The sequence below is a fragment of the Toxorhynchites rutilus genome, unplaced genomic scaffold (genome assembly GCF_029784135.1).
Source record: "Toxorhynchites rutilus septentrionalis strain SRP unplaced genomic scaffold, ASM2978413v1 HiC_scaffold_23, whole genome shotgun sequence".
In the NCBI taxonomy this organism is placed as follows: domain Eukaryota; kingdom Metazoa; phylum Arthropoda; class Insecta; order Diptera; family Culicidae; genus Toxorhynchites; species Toxorhynchites rutilus.
Window position 1 is genome coordinate 90,449 of NW_026599795.1, and position 19,895 is coordinate 110,343.

General features: G+C 39.1%; 1 protein-coding gene across 2 annotated transcripts; it reads left to right on the forward strand.

Annotated features, from left to right (window-relative positions):
- The first annotated feature begins 11,912 nt into the window (after positions 1 to 11,912).
- Positions 11,913 to 19,708, forward strand: LOC129781846 (mitochondrial potassium channel ATP-binding subunit). Of its 2 annotated transcripts, none has more exons than XM_055789383.1 (4): positions 11,913 to 12,078; positions 12,204 to 12,695; positions 12,754 to 13,468; positions 18,659 to 19,708. In XM_055789383.1, exons 1-4 carry the CDS (start codon positions 12,029 to 12,031, stop codon positions 19,583 to 19,585), a joined length of 2,184 nt encoding a protein of 727 aa, XP_055645358.1. In that variant the 5' UTR covers positions 11,913 to 12,028; the 3' UTR covers positions 19,586 to 19,708. The 2 variants fall into 2 exon arrangements, with proteins under 2 accessions (XP_055645358.1, XP_055645359.1); XM_055789384.1 differs by having other exon boundaries at positions 12,222 to 12,695.
- The last annotated feature ends 187 nt before the right edge of the window (positions 19,709 to 19,895 follow it).

Here is a 19,895-nt window from a genome sequence, read left to right on the forward strand (position 1 = left end):
AAACTTTATTTCAGTGATCACTGTCTCATCAGTTCCAAGTTTAAAAATACCCACCCACATGCGCATGTTATAACGGGATGGGTACTCACGTTTTGACTTTATCGCTCTGCTTGCTCTGTCCGGAGTGCTGTAGTGACGTAGCACTCCCTTCCGACGGAAATAGGCTTGTCGGGAAACTTTGACTCCAACCGTGGGGTCAGAAGTGCGTCCAGCTGATTGAGTGCGATGCGCCGAGCTTCCAAGGAGTGTCTACCTGGGAAATAATCCCTAACAAACAGCCGTCGAACGGCTGTTCGACGCAATAAGAATTTGAACTTATGGCTTACAAACTAAACTTTACCTGTGTGAGCTTTATTTCACAAGCACAGACACTTAACGGATATCTAAAGTCTTCGAAAACTTTCGCTAAATTCCCTATCAAAAACAAACAACATTAAGCACATTTGAAAAAACCGTTTATACAGAATTTACTTGTAAAGTCACACCGCGACACGATTTTGAAAAATCGCACTGCTGCCTCTTCCACTGATTGGATCAAAGTGGACGAGCAAAAGCGTTCGAGTCCCTTGAAACAATTAGCCTTTTTACTTCAGGAGAACAATATTTGCCGAAGCAAATAATGTTCTTTTTGAACCGCGAATTTCCCCAAACCCCCAGTCACGCAGCCAAACAAATCATAATTGTCCGCTCTTTTTTTGTCAAGGTTGAGCTAATTCTCGCGATTCTTCCACGAAACCTGGCTTCTTTATTTTCCTCGCGCATGAGTGACCACTTAGAGCGTAGCTTAAGCTACTCGCTCTTAGCATTTGTTGGTGTGGCGGAGCATGAGCTTTACTCGCCCTCTTCGATGTGGTGTTGCGTACAACAACACAACGATTTAATGCAATATATACAACCCATTGCGTGCAATTTCCTCGAGGAAAAAGTTCGTTTCATTTATACTGAATCATTATGTTACAGTAGAAGTTTGGCAAGTGTGAATAGGTAAATTAAATCACGCACGGAACAACATTTAAATATTAACATAATAATTCCACCAACGAATAAATAAATAAATAAATAAATAAATCAATAATGAATAAATAATAAATAAATAAATAAATAAATAAATCTACCAAAAGTGGGTGAATAAATATATAAATAAATTATTTAGAAAGTAAGTGTATGTACAATATTGAAAATAATTACATAACACTTATCGGAATATTTACAAGAAATGTTAAACACTACAATACACAAATGTGCCTCAAGCGGAACCGTTTTTCGATGCTGATACTCTCATGGTCGCCTTTTCAGTTGCATCACTCTCCTCCTGATGAATTCCTTTCTGACCAAAGATGCACAAGATGCTCTAAGATGCTTTTGGTGACACTGTTCATCAGCGCTTTCATGATAAACGAAGACCTCCACCACAACAGCGACAATATGCTCCAATCGCTGATCAATTATGACTGAGTGGATTTCCGAGCGGGGCTCGCTTATATACCGATTGCTGATTTCAATAGGCTGTTTTGAAAACAATTTTAAGCCTATTGAAACAAGTTTTTGGATGGAAAAGTAACAAGTATATAACGCGTAGACATATTATCTTTCGAATGAAGTGTTTATCATACCATTTCGTTCAATTGTTTAGGAGCTATTAACGCTCAAAATCTCGGTGAAAAATGAAAGACGTAGTCCTACGTCAAAAACGTTTTGACAGCAGTTAGTGTGGTACTGGGGTTGGAACTGAACAAAAACGAATTCGCTATTAGAATTCGCTTTCGTATGGATTTTGATTCTACTCTCGATCCAGCCAGTGAGTCGACTCCAGAGATAACTTGAGAGTTTTAAAACTGTCTCGTAGGTTTTGTCCGGATGTGCGTGTATGTGTGTGCAAGCTTGTGTGTTGGTTCAAATCATTATGTTTGATATGCGCTCATTTCAACAGACGATTTCGTGGTTGGGTTCATTCTTTATGTGCAATCATGAACTCGCGATGTGTGCAGTAATATCCGTCCAAAAGAAATCCATTGCGTAAAATAATGCAACATTGCTCCGTGCTATACTGATACTGAATCCTTTGAATCCTTTGACGATAATTGATTCATTGATGATTCATTCTTGTGCTCGCAGAACAATACATGCGCGAGATAAGCGCAGCTGTCATCCTTAGTGGAGAAAGTTTTGCTACTGACAAATCACATACAAAATTTCAGAATGACATTTACTTTCTTGGTGACTAAATAAACGAAATAAACTCTATCTGCACGCAAACCTAAATAAATTGATGACTTATTATAACTTATTTTGTCATCATTTGTGGAGAGAGTTTTCCTACCGTCATGCGAAACCAAATAACTGACAAAATTACTGAACATTTATTTTCTTGGTTAGCTGACGATAGCCTAGCTCCCCACACAATTGTGTAGCTCAAAACGTTAATGCAATGGCGTCAGTTTGATGGAATGATTGCAATGCCAGAGACATCAGCGAGTAATTTGGTCGCGTCATGAGCTCAGTCCGAAACGAAAACATGTGATGGCGCAAAACAAGGAAGAACAAGCGATGTTCATTGTTTCGCATCTAGAACGATACTGAGCCTTTGCCTTTCCTTCCTTTCCTTGTTGAATTAAAAAGACTTTAAACTTCTTCAGTTCATTCGTCCCTAGCCTTCAAAAAGGCCCTTGGAAAACTGTACCCTTTCCTCATATTACTCCTCCACTCCCATTGTCTGGAGAAAACCATTCGATCCCTCGCCGTCCAGCTCGCCCAGCAACGGAGTTGTCCAGTCGGTGTCCTCACGAAGAATAAAGTTTGCCTCAGCAATATCCACTGTTTATACTCTAGGCAAATATTTCCCTTTTGTTCTTCTTCTTTTCCTTTGTTCACGGAGACTACATCTTACGATCAATGTTGCCACATTGAAATCTGTATTTCCGAGATAGAAAATCGTTTTTTTTCTGTAGAGAAAATAGAAAATCTGTATTGGAATCTGTATTGCGGATTTTGCACCTGCGTTAGAATTAGACGGCGGTGACACTGGATGCAAAAAGGTGGTCGTACGAAATGTATGCGATAGTAAAAGTGAACAACCACATTGAGTTGTATTGGTGTGGTTACATTGCTTCCCCTTTGCTTCGTTCGAATTCGACAGCTTCTATCGAACAAAATTGTTTGTTTCCATTCGTACAATCAAATTTTCGGGCGTATTCCGATCCAAAGTAACCTTAGCCTTAGGTATGAATTAATAATTGCATACTTGCAGTAAAGGGTATATATTCTGCTTATCCATATCTTCAAGCTCGTGATTACTGGCAAGCTAAGAGATTTCTGAAAAAGACTATTCTTCAATTTTCAGGCCTATGCAAAAAGTTCACTGTGCAATTCTTCTTGCACAGGAGTCTCAAAAATTTGATAAAAAATGTTTAATATCTTAGATTAAGAGTTTTAAATACATAGTGGACTATACGAAAAGAACAAAAATTAAAAAAAAAAAACATTTCAATATGTATTTTTAGAGAAAACCGGAACATTCTTTTAATCCTTACTTTTCTCGTGGCGTTTATACATGGTCTTGCAGAATTTAGCGATGTCGTTTGACAACTGTACTGAGGCACTGCGCCCATTGGATTTTAACAAATGATTTCGATTTGATAATTGCGTTCAAAGTTTATATAGCGAGCCGATTAAAATTTTGTTCCTATTTCTCTTGTTCTAAAATATGTGTGGAATCTGCATGGATATCCAACAATCTGTAATCTGTATATACAGATTCTTGGTCTAAAAAAATGCAGAAAATCTTACAACACTGCTTACGATTTCCCCTTCGTTGCTCGTCGATAAGTTGCTCGTTATTGACAGCTCGGGAAAGTACATTAATGGACAGAACAAATGTATGAGTAAATGGGAATGCATCCAATTTTCATAAATTTAAACCATTTACATGTATAGCATATCAAACAAATCTTAGGGAATTTCCGATGTTTTCTGATTTGGCACCCTTAATGAAAGACGTAGTTCTACGTCAAAATTCGACGTTCTGACGGACTTCGCACCATTAGTTTTGAATCATTTCATCGAGCCTCTACCGTGGATTTGAGAACATAGATTTAAAAAAAATCAAAATAGAATCGACACACCTCCGAATTTTATGAAAATGAATTATCAGAAGCAAACAATTTTGCATGTCCTAACAAAGTAGCAAGACAGAAATAGTTCACGATTAGCCACAGCGAACATAATGGTATCAATATAATTGCTTGTTTTTAGTCGGCACAATTTGAGGAACACAGATTGCACCAATCAGAACGTGGTATTCGCACTTAGATATAACTTGACATTTTGAAATAATTCTATAAATTTGTTTTAAAAACTATAATTATCTTTATTGTGGATGCATAGAAATATATCCAATCGATTGATCTATCATGAAATCGGTCGAGTTGTAGGCGCTTAAAATATTTCATTATTTTTCTAAATGTTCTATTTTTAGATTTTCATTTTGCACCTTGTAACTTCCTATTAAATATAGTCCTACGTTAAAAATGTCACTTGGTTCAATCTGACAGAACACCGACCATACGATAACACCTCCGCGGTCCCACGACTGCGATCACAGCAGAACCATCACATGTCTGCAAGTATATCACTGTTGATGCAGGCAGAAGACTCGATAAATGCACCGACAGAGTAAAGCGTGAATTTAGATCTTCCTTATCGTTGGTATTGGATATTGCAGCAAAAGTGACCATCGTTCGGACTGTGAACAAGGCCAACGCACCCACATCGACGAACATTGGTAGGACACATTGACTGTTCCGTAATCAACACGGCTCCACAGTGCAGCTCGTTGCATTACCCGCATAATTCCTCTTCTCAATATGCAGCTTCGTTCCCGATGAAATTTTCGTACAAAACAGTGTCATGCCCCCTGCTTACTCGATATGTTGTAATTAAAATAGCGCAACCAATGAAAATGGGAAATTGTATTGCGGATGAAATATGTAAGTATGCAGCGGTGAATGAAATTAATGAAATCATCTCATCCCATTAGCTTCATCTGTCTCGAATTTAATGTTGAAAATTTTGATACACCAAATGAATGCCTTTGTGCGAACGAAAGTTCTACCTTTGTTCATCGGACGAATACCTACCGAAAGCAACTTCTCATCTTAAACTACTTGTTGAAGGCTATCAATTTCCGCTCCAGCACCATACTTTGGAAGTGCTTAATGACAGTTTGAGTAGAACACGGAACCATTCGCACAACTTTGGCTACAACTATCCGAAATGCTTTTCCGACTCCCCCCAGCAAATTAGAAGCAATTTCGGACGTTCCTACAGCCCCACACTCCTTCGCGCCTTCCCACACAAAGGCACTTCTCGGGTATTCAAATTCATAGAACCATGATTATGACACTTCAGAGTGTCTTTTCCGCCCATCAGCTGTTTCTGGTAGATACAAGCACACTCTGTCTCTAGGTTTCTTTTTCTCTGGTTGCAACACAAAATGAACGTTCTGAATAAAATGGAGATTACGGACGGTTATGAATTCCTAAATAGTTCGAAGGAGAGAGAGAGGTAAAAAAGCGTCCGAGAGAAATACAAGTATTTCGAAAGCACATCAACTGAAAAACTACTTGAGCGAAAGTTCCTCCCTCAATTTTTCTCATCTTGCATCCTCAGCAGTTTGTCCATTCTTTTCCCCGTTTTTGCTCATTGTTAGCCGAATAAATTGAAACAAAAGGAATGTCGGAAGCAGTGAGTGAGCTTGCAGAAGCTTCACGCTGCCCCCCGGAAAAGTTCAGCAATAATAAAAGAGTGGAAATTTTTCTTGCACTTATGCACTACAAACACTCGCTCTTTTGTGTATGTGTGTGTGTGATTGTTTTAAAGGTTCACCGGTGCACCGGGTTCGCTTGGACTCGAGTTCTGGGTTCAACGCGGATCACAAGTTGGGCTAAAAGTTCGCTCCATCAGATTTGTTTCGAAATAATTTAACAACAGGAAAAACAAAGTTGTTTGGAACTAACCGAAGCCTGATCATCTGGGATGTGGGTGGAGTAGTCAAATGGTCAAAGCTAAAACTCTTCCCTCAACCAGTCCTGTTTCGCTAGAGCGTCCTTATTTCATAATGTGCATCATTATTATAACTGTTTCCGGAGAAGCCCAGCCACTCGGCACTATGGGAAATGGGACTAAAATCGGAAAACAGACATTTTTCCAATGCATCTTTCGACCATTTCTTTTAAAAGTATAAACTTTAACTGAGAAAAGTTCGAAATTTGGAATAAGAAACATGTGGGTGATAACGATGAAAGAAAGCAATCAAATTGCATTTGTGTATTGCATTAATATGCTCCACTCAAAAAAAATTATAGAAGGTTGTATTCAAGACACGACCGCATTGTTGATGTAGAACTACGCTGTGGTTTAATTTAAGTTGCTTGTTTATGATTGCGGATATTATTTTAAAATGCTACGAAAATTTTGAAATAACCATTCTACCAGTTTGGTCACCCTGAAATGTTTTTGTAGAATCATCTGACGATAATTGTTTGATGATTCATTCTTGTGCTCGCAAAACAATACATGCTCGAGATAAGCGCAGCTGTCATCCTTAGTGGAGAAAGTTTTGCTACTGGCAATCGAAACCAAATCACATACAAAATTCTAGAACAGCATTTACTTTCTTGGTGACTAAAGAAACGAAATAAACTCTATCTGCTAATCACAACAACCTCGAAAAGAGTAGCACTGCCTAATTATGATCAAGATTAGCGCAAAGGCAATCCTAGTTGAAAGCAGTTTTGCGACTGGCACGCGAGCCCAAATACATTAATAACTTAATATAACTTATTGAAGAAGTTGGTTTTCCCCAAATAATTTTTTGGTGCACAACCTTAACACCTGCTTCACCATAGCGTCAGTTCAATGCATTGATGTAGTGTCAATGGCACCAAACAAGCCCTTATGATAACTGGTTGGGAAAAGGCTGAATATTTGCCTCAGCAGAGATTCATTACTAATACCCTAGCGTAAATATTTCCCTCTTGCTATCTTCTCTCCTTGTTTATATTTATCATTACGACTGCATAATTTGCAACACAAAACAATCGTCAATCATAGCATAGAAAAATTAGGCGATTGTTGCATTCTTGCATATTACAGGGCCAATGCACACGGGGGCAGATACAAATGGGGTTTCAGCATAGCGAAGATGCACTAATTTACGGGTTCTGAAGCACGCACGTACGCACACAAATATCCATATATCGATGGGTTGAAGCAACTGGATATACAAACACTTATTTCCGTTTTGCGCTCTTCTCAACAGCAGCCCTTTCTGTTAATATTGCCGGTCTAGATTAGCTTAGCTGTCATCCTTTGTGGAGAGAGTTTTCCTACCGTCATGCGAAACCAAATCACTGACAAAATTCCAGAACATTTATTTTCTTGGTGAGCTGACGATAGCCTAGCTAAAGATTCCCAACACAATTGTGTAGCTCAGAACCTTAATGCAATGGCGTCAGTTTGCTGCAATGATTGCAATGCCAGAGACATCAACGAGTGAGTAATTTGGACGCGTCCACAGCTCATTCCACAACGAAGACATGTGAAGACGCAAAACAAGGAAGTACAAGCGATATTCATTGCTGTGAATACAGAACGATAATGCAAGTTTGCCTTCCTTCCTTGCTTGAGACTTTAAACTTCTTCAGCTCATTCGCCTCTTCCTGGAATATGCGTTTTGGACAGCGGAAAATAGCTTTCGTCGTCCAGAACGAAAGACGTCCTGCGGTATTTTTTGGTCATCCACCGACATTTAACCGTCTCAATCTGCTCCTCCGTGTACTCCGGCAACCTCGTCTTCTTCCTGCAGACGATTCCTTCCATCTTGAGGGTCCGATGGATCAATACGTGGGAGCAGCCATATTTCCGACCGACGTCACGCAGGCTGGTTGCGTCCTTGTTGTCAAATAGCTTCTTTAACGATGTCTTCCTCTGTTTCGTCATTATCGTCACCGGACGACGACCACTTCCGACCTTCCGCTCTACGTTCAGGGAACCCAGGATACGAAAGACCGTACTGACAGGTACATTTTCTTCCTTAAAATGTGCCACCGTGAACTTTTTTCCTTGCTGGAAATGCGTTTCGTAGAACCGTACAATGGGTTCGCGGAGCACGTGCTGTTTCGACGCCATCTTTGCTTTGACTAAATTCAAACTAGCAAAACCAAACACGCCTACTGTTTCTAGGGAGCCCAAAGAGCCATTTTCTTGGAGAAAGAAAATTTTACGCTCTTTATTTGAGTTACTGAAAGGTATTGAAAAAATTCTCATTTTTTATTTAACACTCGTAATATCGCCAAAATCCGCTCACGGTAAAAATAGTTATAAACGTTAACTTTATTTCATAAAAACGTGACCTGTTTTCTGATTTGACACACTTAATGAAAGACGAAGTTCTACGTCAAAAAAATAGATAATCAAAAAGGTTAATAACATAATTAGAAATAAATAATAAGCAAATTATTTAAAGAGTTAATAAATGGAAATATAAAAATAGATCGTAGACAGACGATTGTTAGTGTGTTTGAACAATAAATTTAAACTTTCTTGGTAGCCACCTTTTTCTCAAACATTCTGAGGTCGGTTCTTTGTTTTCTGTCAAGTTTACTAAATCCATCCTGTCTGTGTATGCAATTCCGAGAAAGATACTCAGGCAGGTTAGAGTATTGTTTCAGAACTTGTTAGTAAATTTGAAAAAAAAAACAAAGAACTGACGTTTTAATGTTCGAGAAAAAAGATGAGGGCCAAAGAAGTTTAAGTATATTTAAATTTATACTAAAAGTTTTGTCCACCTGCTTGCATCGAAATATCCCATAGTGCACTACCGCGTCCGATTTCCGTTTCCCACATCCCTTTCCTTTTGACTGTATATAATAAAAAAAAAAGCTACAAATGGTTTTTTTCTGCCTTTGGTGGGTGCATGCGAAAGATTTTACTTCTTGGGTTGAGAGGAGTTTTAAAGGTTATTTTTCAGCTTTTCGAATACCACACCACTCAACCGGCAAGCAAATAGGTAGTAAAGCGTTTGTGGCTCTCTCACAGCAGCGGTTCGTTTTGTCCTCTCATCTTTTAGCCCAGTTTCAACTGTCGGCTTTTCTTCCGAGGAAAGTGCTGTTGTGGGTAAAAATAGCATTGAGTATCTCAAACTGCACCACACAGCAGTTCTTTTATTAGTTTTATGAACATCGAACAAATAATCAATGCTATCCAATAAGCACTTCGTTCATACCTCGCATAACCTATATTTACCTATATTACCTATATTACTTATATTCATCCTATAATCTATCCATTTTACTTACATGTGATGGTAAGAAAAAAAAACATTTTCATGGTCACACAACATGGTCACATTTTAAATTCGTGTTTGAAGAACAAACAAAAAAAACTTCAATTCAGATGCGGCAAACTTGAGTGTACCGTTCAAGTTTTTCAATTTTAATCAATTCAGAAATGTTAATAGATAACAAAAATCAATCTCTTAGTATTTGGTATGGACCTTTTTGAGCACTTCCTATAGCGCCGTGGCATCAACTCGGCGAGGTTTCTGGTCACTGTAGACGGAATGCGTTTTGAGTTCCACTTTATTCCCTGGATTTTTATTCTTCAGACTGTTCTTGATTTCTCACCATGGATAGTCAATAGTGTTCAAGTCCGGTGGTTGCGGAGATGTTTTGAGGAGATTTGGACATTATAGAGCATACATTCCCGCATGATGAGATCAGTGCGCATTGGGTCATAATCCTGTTGAAAGTAGTAATCACAAGGAAGACCCAATTTCTGCCATTTAAGCCATCTTGTCCATCGCCGAATCGATAAACTCCAAGGTTCCAGTTCCAGAAATCGCCATTTAATCATACATCATCTGACTGCCGCCGCCGTGTTATACTGTGGGAAACAAATGCTGAATCTGAAGCACCATTCCTGGTTTCCTCCACGCCTTGTGTCTTCCATTCGATTCACAGAAAATGGTTTTCGGCTCATTCGTATAAAAGACCTTGTTCCAGAACTCATTAGGTCTGTTTACATATGCCATAGCCAACTTTTTTTCGTGGCCGGAATAAATCGCCGCAGTAAACAACTTCAACAGAAACAACCGCTTAACAAAGTGTAGTAGGCTAGAAAAATATTGTGGCGCGGAAAAAAACATCGTGTGTATAAATTTTCTTCATTTCTATTATAAATTTATTTTCTCGTTTTCGTTTTTCGAAATTTTTTCTGAGGTACTTCGTCCCCATTAAACGAGGGTAAGGAATCGAGGCGGCCCAAGCCTCCAAGATAACGCGATCCGAGTCCACCGCCGACCTGCCGATGGAAGCGGCGGATACGATCCTTTAGCAATGTCCGACCGAGCTTTAACGAGCGTCGTTAATTAACAATTAATCATCGTCCGATGGTGTCAGTATCGCAAAAGAGTTTACTTTCGTGTAGCACATCATCGTAAACGGCTACTGTCAAAATTTCAGCCGAATCGGACTCGTAGTTTTGTTTTGACCGTGTGTGGAAGCGGGCGTGTCCGTGAATTTTAAAAAAATGGAAAAAATGGAAATTTCGCCGTCGCCACGGCCAAATTGGTCGAATTTCACTATGAACTGCTGTCCCATCCACGCATCTACGTCAAAAAAAATCATTACAAAACCTTGCGAACAAATGATATAGCCGGTCATTTTGACCGTTTGATAATTCTAGTGTTAAGAAGAAGAACTTCTACTTCTACTATAGAGACTTTAAACTTGAAAGTTCATTCGCCTCTAGTACCTGGAATGACGATTTTCTCAGGCTTCTCAGTTTAGAAGTACGTGTTAGGGAAGCATATTCCGGTCTGCACAAAGCAAGCAGGTACAAAAGTACTCGCAGCTTGCATATATTTGCAATGCTGATTTTCCCAGGCATCTTGGTTTTGAAGTCCGTGTTGGAGAAACCGTAAATCGGACCAATTAAAACGTGGCAGATAATGCGTTTAGGTAACGCTTGACATTCCACAGTTATTCAATTGTTTATGTCATGAAAAATAACACTTTATCCATTGTGATAGATGGGTATAAATATTTCCTATAAATTTATGCAAACATCTTTCCGATGTATTGAGAAATGATCGAGTTATAACAAATCGAAATTTTTCATTTTTTCCTGCATGTTCTGTGTTTAGGTTTTCATCTTACCTTCCATACATTCCGGTTAAACATAGTCCCACTTTAAAAACAAATCAGATACCAAAGAATCAAATTGAAGAATTTTATAAAAAATCAAACAAATACATTCATTGCATGTGCAATAAATATCCTAGTTTTTGAATATTTGTGGCAAATGTTTGTCGTCACCACTTTCACAAACCATCTGTATGGAACCATCAGAATCTAACTCCTGGTGATCCGCGATGAACAGATTACAGAGTCGACGTTTTGTATCGATATCCGTTTAGTGAGGCAAATTAATTTATATCAATTCGTTACGGCCCGAAGACAGTTTTGAATTGTTAAAATTTAAATGAAATCTTTCACTTCATTTTGTTTGATTACTCAAAACACGTGGTCCTGATTATTACTTACCCGTTTATGTATACATTTCTGATATTTCCACTAAAACTCTTTATTTATTTGAATACAATTTTAGTTGACTGTTTTTTCTGATTTGCTAAACAAAAATATTACTCTATCCTACAGCATACACATTTAACTCGTTACACTAAATTTTTATTCATAATTTTCATATTAAAAGTGTGTTTATTCCCCATTGAAAAGCCTTCACCCATTTTCGCCTCACAAACCGGAAGGCACACCGTCAATGCTCTCAACGCGAATGTTTCATGCAATCTTTCACCCAACATGGGTGGTGTTTGACAAACAGCTGATCGGGGCTTCGTTGTCATCCAAGCAATCCCGTCCTCCGATGGTTGTCGGCAACGATTTTAGCATAAAATTAATCGAATGATTTGACTAATACGCTTGACTCTTTGTTGGGTTGTGGTTTTGAAATGTTAAGACTGTTTCTATCAGGATATGGGACACGTCCGCTCGTGTACCGGTAAGTGAGTTATGTTTCTTTAATTTGCACTATGAATTGGTTCAAACAATCATCAAAATACCGAAGGGAACATTACACAACCTCAACTTGATGTAGCTAGCCCGAGTAAAAATAGTCAACCTTAGCGCAATGTTTCGTTACAGTCAATCACTGTCTAGTCAGGGTAATTTTGGAATTTCAAAGAAAACAATCGATGCATATCCCTTTGGACGAACCGATTTGCTGAGTGCAGCCAAAAATGCATTCAGACAACGGAGCCGTAGGCTGGTCACGGAAAGCAAACAGCAAATTGTACGATCAGGACAAACTAGTTCGAAAGTGATTCGGTTGCTGCTCGGAGGAACGGCTATTAGTGTCACGGTTGGCTATCAATGTCGGAAATGGTTTGTCCACTGTGAAGCACCCAGCAGCAGACTGGTCGGACAGAAAGTTGTGGGGATTAATGGAATCCGATTCGATTGGCGGAAACTCTGGACCTATCTGCGACCTCATCTGGCAAAGTTGGTTGGTGCGATAATAGCTGCCTTAGCCGTTGCCTATTTTAACATTCAAATTCCAAACATGTTGGGCGTTGTGGTCAACACACTGTCCAAATATGCGGGGAGTAACCTTAAGGAGTAAGCATAGATAATGTGCTACTATATTGATTGAATGACTAATATATAATTTTTCCAGCATTGACTCTACAGAGTTCATGAACGACATTAAACTGCCTTCGCTTCGGCTTTTCGGAATGTACATCGCCCAGGCTAGCTTCACGTTCGTGTACATCTTCCTGCTGAGCCAAATCGGAGAACAGATGGCTGCGAAAATTCGTCAAGATTTGTTCAAACAAATTATCATACAGGACCTCGAATTCTTCGATGAGAACCGCACCGGGGAGTTGGTCAATCGCTTGACAGCCGATGTGCAAGATTTTAAATCAAGCTTCAAACAGTGCATCTCGCAAGGACTGCGATCCTTCGCCCAGCTCATCGGTGGAGGAGTTTCACTATTCCTGATTTCCCCACAGCTGGCCAGCATTGCGCTGGTATCTGTTCCGGCTGCGGTAGCGATGTTTTCCTTTCTGGGTAAATCACTTCGCGCTCTAAGCAAAAAAAGCCAGGCCCAATCGGAGCGGGCCACTTCCGTCAGCGAGGAGGCCCTTTCGAACATTCGAACCGTTCGAGCTAGTGCGAGTGAGTACTCGGAAGTGGAACTGTTCAAGCAGGAAACCGACAAGGCGGCAATGTTGTCGGAGAAATTGGGGATAGGAATTGCGGTGTTTCAGGCGATGACAAATCTATTTCTGAACGGGATGGTATTAACAACTCTGGTTTTGGGAGGACACTTTATGTCGACAAGCTCGATTAGCGCCGGGGATTTGATGGCATTCCTTGTGGCATCACAGGTAAGGCTTCTGATAAGAAATATGGGATATATCTATGATATAACCGCAAGGTTGACGTAAGACTACCGCTGGCTTAGTAATCAATTCGTGGTCGAACTCCTCGGAAACGGCTCGACCGATTTTCGTGAAATTATGCACAGAATACTTGATAGGCATGAGAATAGGACGTAAACTATATATGATACCGCTAGGGTACCGATTACCATATGTTTAATATCGATTAGGGTGGCCCTATGGAAAAAAATCTAATCAATTTTATTTCTATTTTTTTAAAATTTGGCATAAAAGTAAAGTACATATATCCTCAAAGGTTCACCCCCCATTTCCTATTTTTAATTGCGATTTTAGTATTTTGGTATAAATAATCCAAATAATCGAACCGTCGTTCGTTTTTCAAAGAAAACGAATATAATTACGTTGTTAAATGACAGATCACGCTAAGTTCGCTCCAAGAGCTTTCATTCACACGTGCGCCAATAATCTCAATTCGGCTAAAGACATGCGTATTGCTGACGAGCTGGAAAACTTTTTGCGTAAACACAATAAATTATTGAAATACTTTATGTATGAGCTCGGTTTGCAAGGTGACAATCACGTTTTGTCATCAATCCTAATAAAACACCGACTGGACATCATGGGCCTGATTCTCGAATACATTTCACGGTGGAAACGGAATGAAACGTATCCGCGATGACAACGGTACGGTGTCGACATCTGGATACGAGATTAGTATCTCGACACTTCGACACTTCACCAACTCGTAAAACGTAGTTCAATGGCTTGCCGTTTATTTCGTTTCCACCGTGAAGTGTATTCGAGAATCAGACCCCATGTGGATACATTCAATGCGTATGTTGTTGGAGACATTGCCGGAGTCATATTAGGCGACTGCACTGCGAAGCGAGAAATTGTGATTCGAGGAAGAAACAATAATCTGGAGTTCATCGTTGACCTACACCGTTCAAACGACGCTCTCCATCTTCTTCTTCAATGGTACTAATGTTCCGAACATCCACCATCTCAACGTTTCCAGTTCGCAAAAATATATTATCTGCAAGCGAGTATTTTTATTCTATGAGTAAGATTATATATGATGAATAGCTTACATTCACCCTATACCTTGAATTAACGCGTGATGTTTTTCTTTCGCCAATGCTAGCGCCAAAAAAATTATCGAATTCAGAACGTTGAGAAAAACTCATAAAACATTGTTACGTTTCATTCACTCCCTCAACGAAACGTTGAAAGGTTACTTCACTTTTCGTTTCCACCGTAAAGTGTATTTGAGAATCAGGCCCTATATTCTACTACATTTAGAGAAATAATTAGTGAATATAACGATTTTTTTTGGTAAATGCTACCAATCTATAGTCATTTTCTTCCGTACTAATAAACATGTATGTCAAGCAGAACAATGATTCGTAAGCCTAATGTTCGAACATGCACTTCTATTTTTCGGTTTCGATCAGAAAACGCAACTTCTGAATTTACCGAATTTACGCAACTTCTAAACAGTTTATTTTAAACAGTTGATTTGATTCCAAGAGTTGACTGCTTCGTTCAAGATTTTATTTCCAACTGACTTAAGTCTAACTATCGCAATAGATATTTAAGCTCCTGTTCTCTATTACTTATCTTCGGCCCTATCGACGATCGTGAAAGCGATCGATCGTTTAAGGGCTGATCTATCGTATCCTAGCTGCTGATGATTGTAGTAATTGCACGGTGGGTTCATGCCATACGAATATCAAAAATTCATTTGCTAAGTTGCTATAAAACTTTGGGCTCGGGCTTCAACACCCAATATCGACTACATTTTCCCAGCGAAATGCTCGAAAATACAACAATTCTAATATTATATTAAAACTCTTACCGACGTATTGCCTTATGGCAATAATAAAAATGGTTCATACGCGCTTTTCGCACCAGTCTTCAGATATGACAACATTCAAGTCTGCTTATGTTATCGTGTGAAATATACTAACCTCTGATAGGGAAGTGGGACAGTTGGCAATATATACAAAATATTTGTGCATTCTACTAGCAGTTTTCTACTAGAGATGGGCAAATGGGTTCACTTTAATGAACCGTTCAGTGACCAACCCTTCACTTAAGAGAACTAGTTCTTTTTAGCAGTTCACTCACTCTTTCGTACATTAGAGGGATATGCCAAAGCATGTATAAAAAAGTGTGAGATGTTATGTAGCACTGTTCTTTTCATTCATAAAATGCTGTTTGTTAGCAATAATTATATGTCCGAATTTTGTTAAAAATATTTTAGCAGAATAGAAAATCAAACTATGATTTTGAAATTTTGATTTAGTTTGAGCCGTGGTTCATTATTTTCAGCACAAACTAGCGTTGCGCTGTTTTTCTTCAATGTTTTGCAATAACTGCTATAGCAAAACTGTACTAAAACGCGAAAGACTTTCTCTAAATTATCGAGCACAATATGATATAATATAAAAACATTTCATATCAGCGACACAAATTTTTATTTACTGTTGAAAAATACTGAATCGTTTCGCTTTCAACTGTATTTTTTGTGAGGTAGATTTGCATATCTTACTGAAATATTTATCCTTAATTTAAAAATATGAAACTAAAACTTTATTTGATAAATAATCGAACAATCCAATTTAAGAACCATCGTATCCTGAAATATTTCGTTTTATTATGAAAACGACAATATCTTATTTTTGTTATTTCGTGGGGCTATCGTTTGTTTCCATTCGTTAATTTGAGGACTATTTACCTTGCAGCAGCCTTCGTCTATCACTCGTTCGCTCGCCTTCCTCTTATTCACCGATCTCCATACACAGTTTGTTCTGAACTGTACGCACAGTTCCGCCAGCGGTCATCGTAAACAGTTCGTTCTGAACTGATTCTGAACTGCATACACAGTTCATCGTTCACTGTACAGTTCGTTCTGAACTGAACTGTATACACAGTTCAGCCAGCGGTCTTCGTACACAGTTCGTTCTGAACTGGATAAGCAGTTCATGTGAACTGTTGCCCAGTAAAAAAGAACGACCGTTCGTTCACTCTTTTTGGTGAACTAGTTCTTTTGAACAGTTCATGAACGGTTTGCCCATCTCTATTTTCTACCGAGGATCTTTCTAAGTGTAGTAATGCTCTTTCATTTGATGCCAATATTGAAGGGGCTTTAATAAAAATATATACAAAGGAACGTACCCTCGATATAACGTACACAATTTCAATGTGTAAAAAACCACTTCAAAATTGATACTTATGGTTTCATGAACAATTATTTAAATAATCCTGCCAATCTCACAGGTTCATAGAGGTCTCGGTATAGTTTCCTGAGTTCTAAATAGGACATTGTAGTTTTCTTTAAAAAAAAGTAGAAGGGCCTAAGCCTAGGGGCACGGACGGAAGTTTGACGTAGGACTGTGATTGTTCAGAATATTTTTTTAAATTTAACTATTTCTGTTAGTTTAACTCTTTTGAAATTTAAAAAAAAAAGGGCCGTTTTCTATCCCATCTGTTTATTCTATTAGGCTCATTTTAGCAATTCAGCTGTAACAGAGTCGGATTAATTAGTGTACATTTTTTATCTGAAGATAATTTTCGTTGTATATTACACATCAGCCATTTTTAGCCGTAAGAGTATTCCTATCTTATCGATACACATTTTTATATATTGTACGTTTAGGCGTATGAGTATTCCTTTTCTATCTATAGGGCTCTTGCAGCGTGCATATGTATTAGTAATCTGTTGGGTAGGCAAAAGTGATCGCTGCATGGGATTTTAAGGATCGACAAGATGGAGCTTTGTTTAAATAATTATTTTTGCGAAATTGTTATAAAAATTACGCGCTATTTTAGATTAATAACATGCGACTACATGTGTATGTGTATGTGTTTCTTTACATACAAATATTTACTTTTAGCGTTAAAGCCATATACACGGTGAAAAATAGAAATTTCTGCAATGGCTATGATCCATATCAATGGAAGCAGATTGAATATTCAAAAAGTTTCACAGAACAGTCCAAACTGCACATTGCGATTGTGTAGCCGAATTAGGTGTGTTCCCATTTAAGCTTTGTGCTCTTTGCCCTGGAATGCTGGTCTCGTGAAGAAGCAAACTATAATGAACATTCGTGTGCAGATATTCTTAATCTGTGGTTAGTTCTGCCAAAAAGCAGTTGATTATGTTGAAATTAAGGACATATTCAGCCAGAAAGATCAACCAACCCTCAGATATGATTTCCAGGTACCTGAATGCTCTGCGGAGAAGTGGAATGTGTTTATAAGAAAATTGATCGGAAACGGAGGAATTCCATCGATTAGCCAATTCATGGAAAATACAAAGAATTATTCGAACGTGAGCTCGAGTCTCTGTGACTTTGATCTAGGTGCGAAAATGTTGATAAACCTTTTCTGCCAATTATTCGATTCAAACATGGCGGGAAAGTCGCTCAGTGAGCATCGCGAAATACGTGCTAATAAATTGAATAATATGCGTCACACAAAAGCTCTTGTTTATGAAATGGCTTGCCTAACTGTTTTACAAAGTTCATATTAGTTCTATTAACAATTTCGCGCTAGTAGAACGACCGCAACTATATCTAAATCATCTACAAGAACGCAGATTGAGAGCCCTATATTAGAGGCGAAAGAACTGAAAAGTTTGAACCCTCTTTAAGCCAGAAAGAAGAGGAAGAAGAAGAGCCCTATACACATGTCGCCTTTTTTCTGCGTGAGAATATTCATATTGTTCGAATTTTCACAGTTCGGACCATACACAGCGGCACTGTTGATATGAGGTTTCCATTGCTGTGTTTATAATAGTATCAATTACCGATGCAGCAGACCGTAATGTGAGCGATAAGGGACTGGGATTACCTTCACATGATGATTGTTGCGTGGAAGTAGTAGCTAGAATAACACACAAAGATGGTAAGGCCCTGAGTTATGAGCTCATGATCGTTCGCTTAGTAGCGGACACGCAACCAATTAGGCGCTCGAAGACTACGAATATTTCCTATCGATTGATGCAAACATCTTTCCTATCTGTTAAAAAATGTTATGAGCATTCGAAATCTTTCATTTTTTTTCTACATTTTCTGTGTTTAGATTTACATTTTACCCCCCATATATTCCTGTTAGACGTAATCCTACGTCAAAATTGTGAAAACACTCATAATTCTGTACTTTTTCCAGGGTGTGCAACGCTCTTTGGCCCAAGGTTCAATCCTTATTGGTTCGGTTATCAGAGGAATGACCGCAGGCTCACGAGTGTTTGAGTATCTATCCGTCCAGCCAAAGATCGATCTTAAACTTGGACAAATCATTCCGGAGTCCAAAGTTCGTGGTGAAATATGCTTCGAAAATGTATTCTTCACCTACCCTTGCCGTCCGAATCAAAAGATCCTTAAAGACTTCTCCCTGACACTCAAGCCAGGTCAAACGGTGGCTCTGGTTGGAGCCAGTGGTTCGGGTAAGTCAACAATCGCCTCCCTACTGGAGCGTTTCTACGAACCGACCGGAGGTCGGATCACAATCGACGGCTACAACCTTTCGGAACTATCCCCCTACTGGTTACGTGGCCATCTGATAGGGTTTATCGAACAGCAACCGGTGCTCTTCGGCACTACTATCTACGAGAACATTCGGTACGGTCGACCGGATGCCACCGAAGAAGAGGTACTCGAAGCTGCGAAGCTCTCTCAATCGCATCAGTTTGTTAGCCAACTTCCGGACGGTTATCAAACCCCCGTAGGGGAGCGCGGAATTCAGCTGAGTGGTGGTCAGCGTCAGCGGATAGCAATTGCCCGAGCTCTGCTCAAGAAACCAACGGTATTGATTCTGGATGAAGCAACCAGTGCGTTGGACGCCTCCAGTGAGGCGGTGGTGCAGAGGGCGCTGGATGCTGCCGTTGTGGACAGAACAACGCTGGTAATCGCCCATCGGTTGTCTACGATTCGGAATGCCGACGTTATTGTAGTGCTGGATAAGGGTAGAATTGTGGAGATAGGAGATCATGACACATTGATCCGCAAGAAAGGATATTACTTTGAGCTAGTGAAACAACAGGAACGTCAGCAGCTAGAGGAGCAGCAGCAGCAAGGACAGAGAGCTTACGGTTGAACTGTAGCAAAACTGTGTTATACGTAGTAGATATGTACAAGCTAAGCTAAACGTTATTTAATTGTAGTTATTTTAGGACTGTTGATAGCGTAATCAAGCCGAATACATAATAATATGATCCCATTTTAACACTATTCCATGCATTTACTCGAACTCGATTCAGATATTCAAAGCACTTGCATAAAATCATTCCCTTAGGTCCCTCTTTGATACCAGCCCAACTGTCTCGTATCAGACATTGTTCTCGTTGTGACTTTTCACCCTGTATTTATTAAAACTTTCGATATACATAAATAAAGATGGTGCAATT